The sequence below is a fragment of the Bison bison genome, unplaced genomic scaffold (genome assembly GCF_000754665.1).
Source record: "Bison bison bison isolate TAMUID 2011002044 unplaced genomic scaffold, Bison_UMD1.0 scf7180017854874, whole genome shotgun sequence".
Classification (NCBI taxonomy): Eukaryota; Metazoa; Chordata; class Mammalia; order Artiodactyla; family Bovidae; genus Bison; species Bison bison.
This window is the reverse complement of record NW_011485447.1, coordinates 3,060-4,611: the sequence shown is the minus strand read 5'-3', so window position 1 is coordinate 4,611 and position 1,552 is coordinate 3,060. Positions and strand designations below refer to the sequence as shown.

Genomic DNA, 1,552 nt, shown 5'->3' with positions numbered 1-1,552 from the left:
AGCCAGAGCCCCTGTCCCCATGGCAGGCCACTGCTGACCCATGCCTTTGCAGAAGATACTCAAACACTCAAAGGCAGGTCTGGCTCAGTCTCTTGTGGGGTCTCTGGGTCCTGGTGCACACAAGGTTTTTTTTTGAGCCCTCTTTATACTCAAATGATTCTTAATTTCTTTCTATGGAAGGTCACCAATAGACATGAACATAAATCAATTATTTTCCTGGCCAGGTACATTGAGACTCTGTTGGTATTTAAACAGTTCATGGAAAAATATGTCAAGGCTATAACTAAGTTCTCTGTACACTTGAGATCGTGAATATTGTTTATGATCTGGGCCAAGAACAAAAACTGATTAGGAATATTCCCATATATTCCTGAGGCAGCTGTGATTTAATCCAAAGAAGATACTGACTTCTCCCATGAAATAATATTAACAACTAATATTATACCGATTGTCAAAAAGTGCAGTGGTCTCACATCCCTTTATTAAATACAAAATTGATGATATCAGGAACTTTATATGTATTACAAATATGTACACCATCCAGGAAGCACCATTGCTAAAGTGAAGTGAATTGAGGCAATGGTTGAGAGTTCTGTGCTTCAGGGAACACCAGCTTTCTGGTAAACTGACACATAACTGGGGGACGCAGCCCAAAGGAGATAAGGCAGGTAACAATCTTGTAAGTATTCAATAAGAAAAACTGTTCCCTGCTGAAGTGTACACAATTGGTTCATAAACTGTACACTTTTGTGACGTTTCTATTCCTTTAACAGTTTCATTTGGGTGATAACAATGTTGGGATGGGGAGGAGAGTGTGTCTGCTGGAGACCCATAGTGATTAGATCTGGCTAAAACTTCCTGTGGAAGCCTGAGGGTCACTGGAAGCTTGTCTGCCCTGTGGTAACATAAAGAAGCCATTAGTGAAAGGAGATTGCCCAGCAGTCACGGAATGACAGAGAAATAGCCTGATTATTAATTACAGCCTAGAACTGAGCAGGAGTTGAGACATCACCTCTGATAATATTAGTACTGGTCTGCAGGAGACAAGCTAATTAATTTCTAGTGAGGTATGAAAAGATGATTGTTTCTGGCTCGTTCCGTGCGGACCTGGTACCTCTTTTGTGAAGCGGCAGCTGAGGAGACTCCGGCGCTCGCCATGGCGGACGAAAAGCCCAAGGAAGGAGTCAAGACTGAGAACAACGATCATATTAATTTGAAGGTGGCAGGGCAGGATGGTTCTGTGGTGCAGTTTAAGATTAAGAGGCATACACCACTTAGTAAACTAATGAAAGCCTATTGTGAACGACAGGGTTTGTCAATGAGGCAGATCAGATTCCGATTTGACGGGCAGCCAATCAATGAAACAGACACACCTGCACAGTTGGAGATGGAAGATGAAGATACAATTGATGTATTCCAGCAGCAGACAGGAGGTGTCTACTAAAAAGGGAACCTGCTACTTTACTCCAGAATTCTGTTGCTCCAGACCAAGAAGACATTCTCAATTAGAAAACCGCAATTTGGTTCCAACCGCATCCTGACTACTACAGTA

General features: G+C 42.4%; 1 protein-coding gene across 1 annotated transcript; it reads left to right on the top strand.

The window, feature by feature from the left end:
* Positions 1-1,084: 1,084 nt before the first annotated feature.
* LOC105001223 (small ubiquitin-related modifier 2) lies at positions 1,085-1,546 on the top strand. The gene has a single exon (XM_010857390.1). It carries the CDS (start codon positions 1,157-1,159, stop codon positions 1,442-1,444), a length of 288 nt encoding a protein of 95 aa, XP_010855692.1. The 5' UTR covers positions 1,085-1,156; the 3' UTR covers positions 1,445-1,546.
* The last annotated feature ends 6 nt before the right edge of the window (positions 1,547-1,552 follow it).

Bases quoted from the DNA above. Each gene is read 5' to 3' on its own strand.
- LOC105001223 (XM_010857390.1), top strand. From the start codon at position 1,157: ATGGCGGACGAAAAGCCCAAGGAAGGAGTCAAGACTGAGAACAACGAT.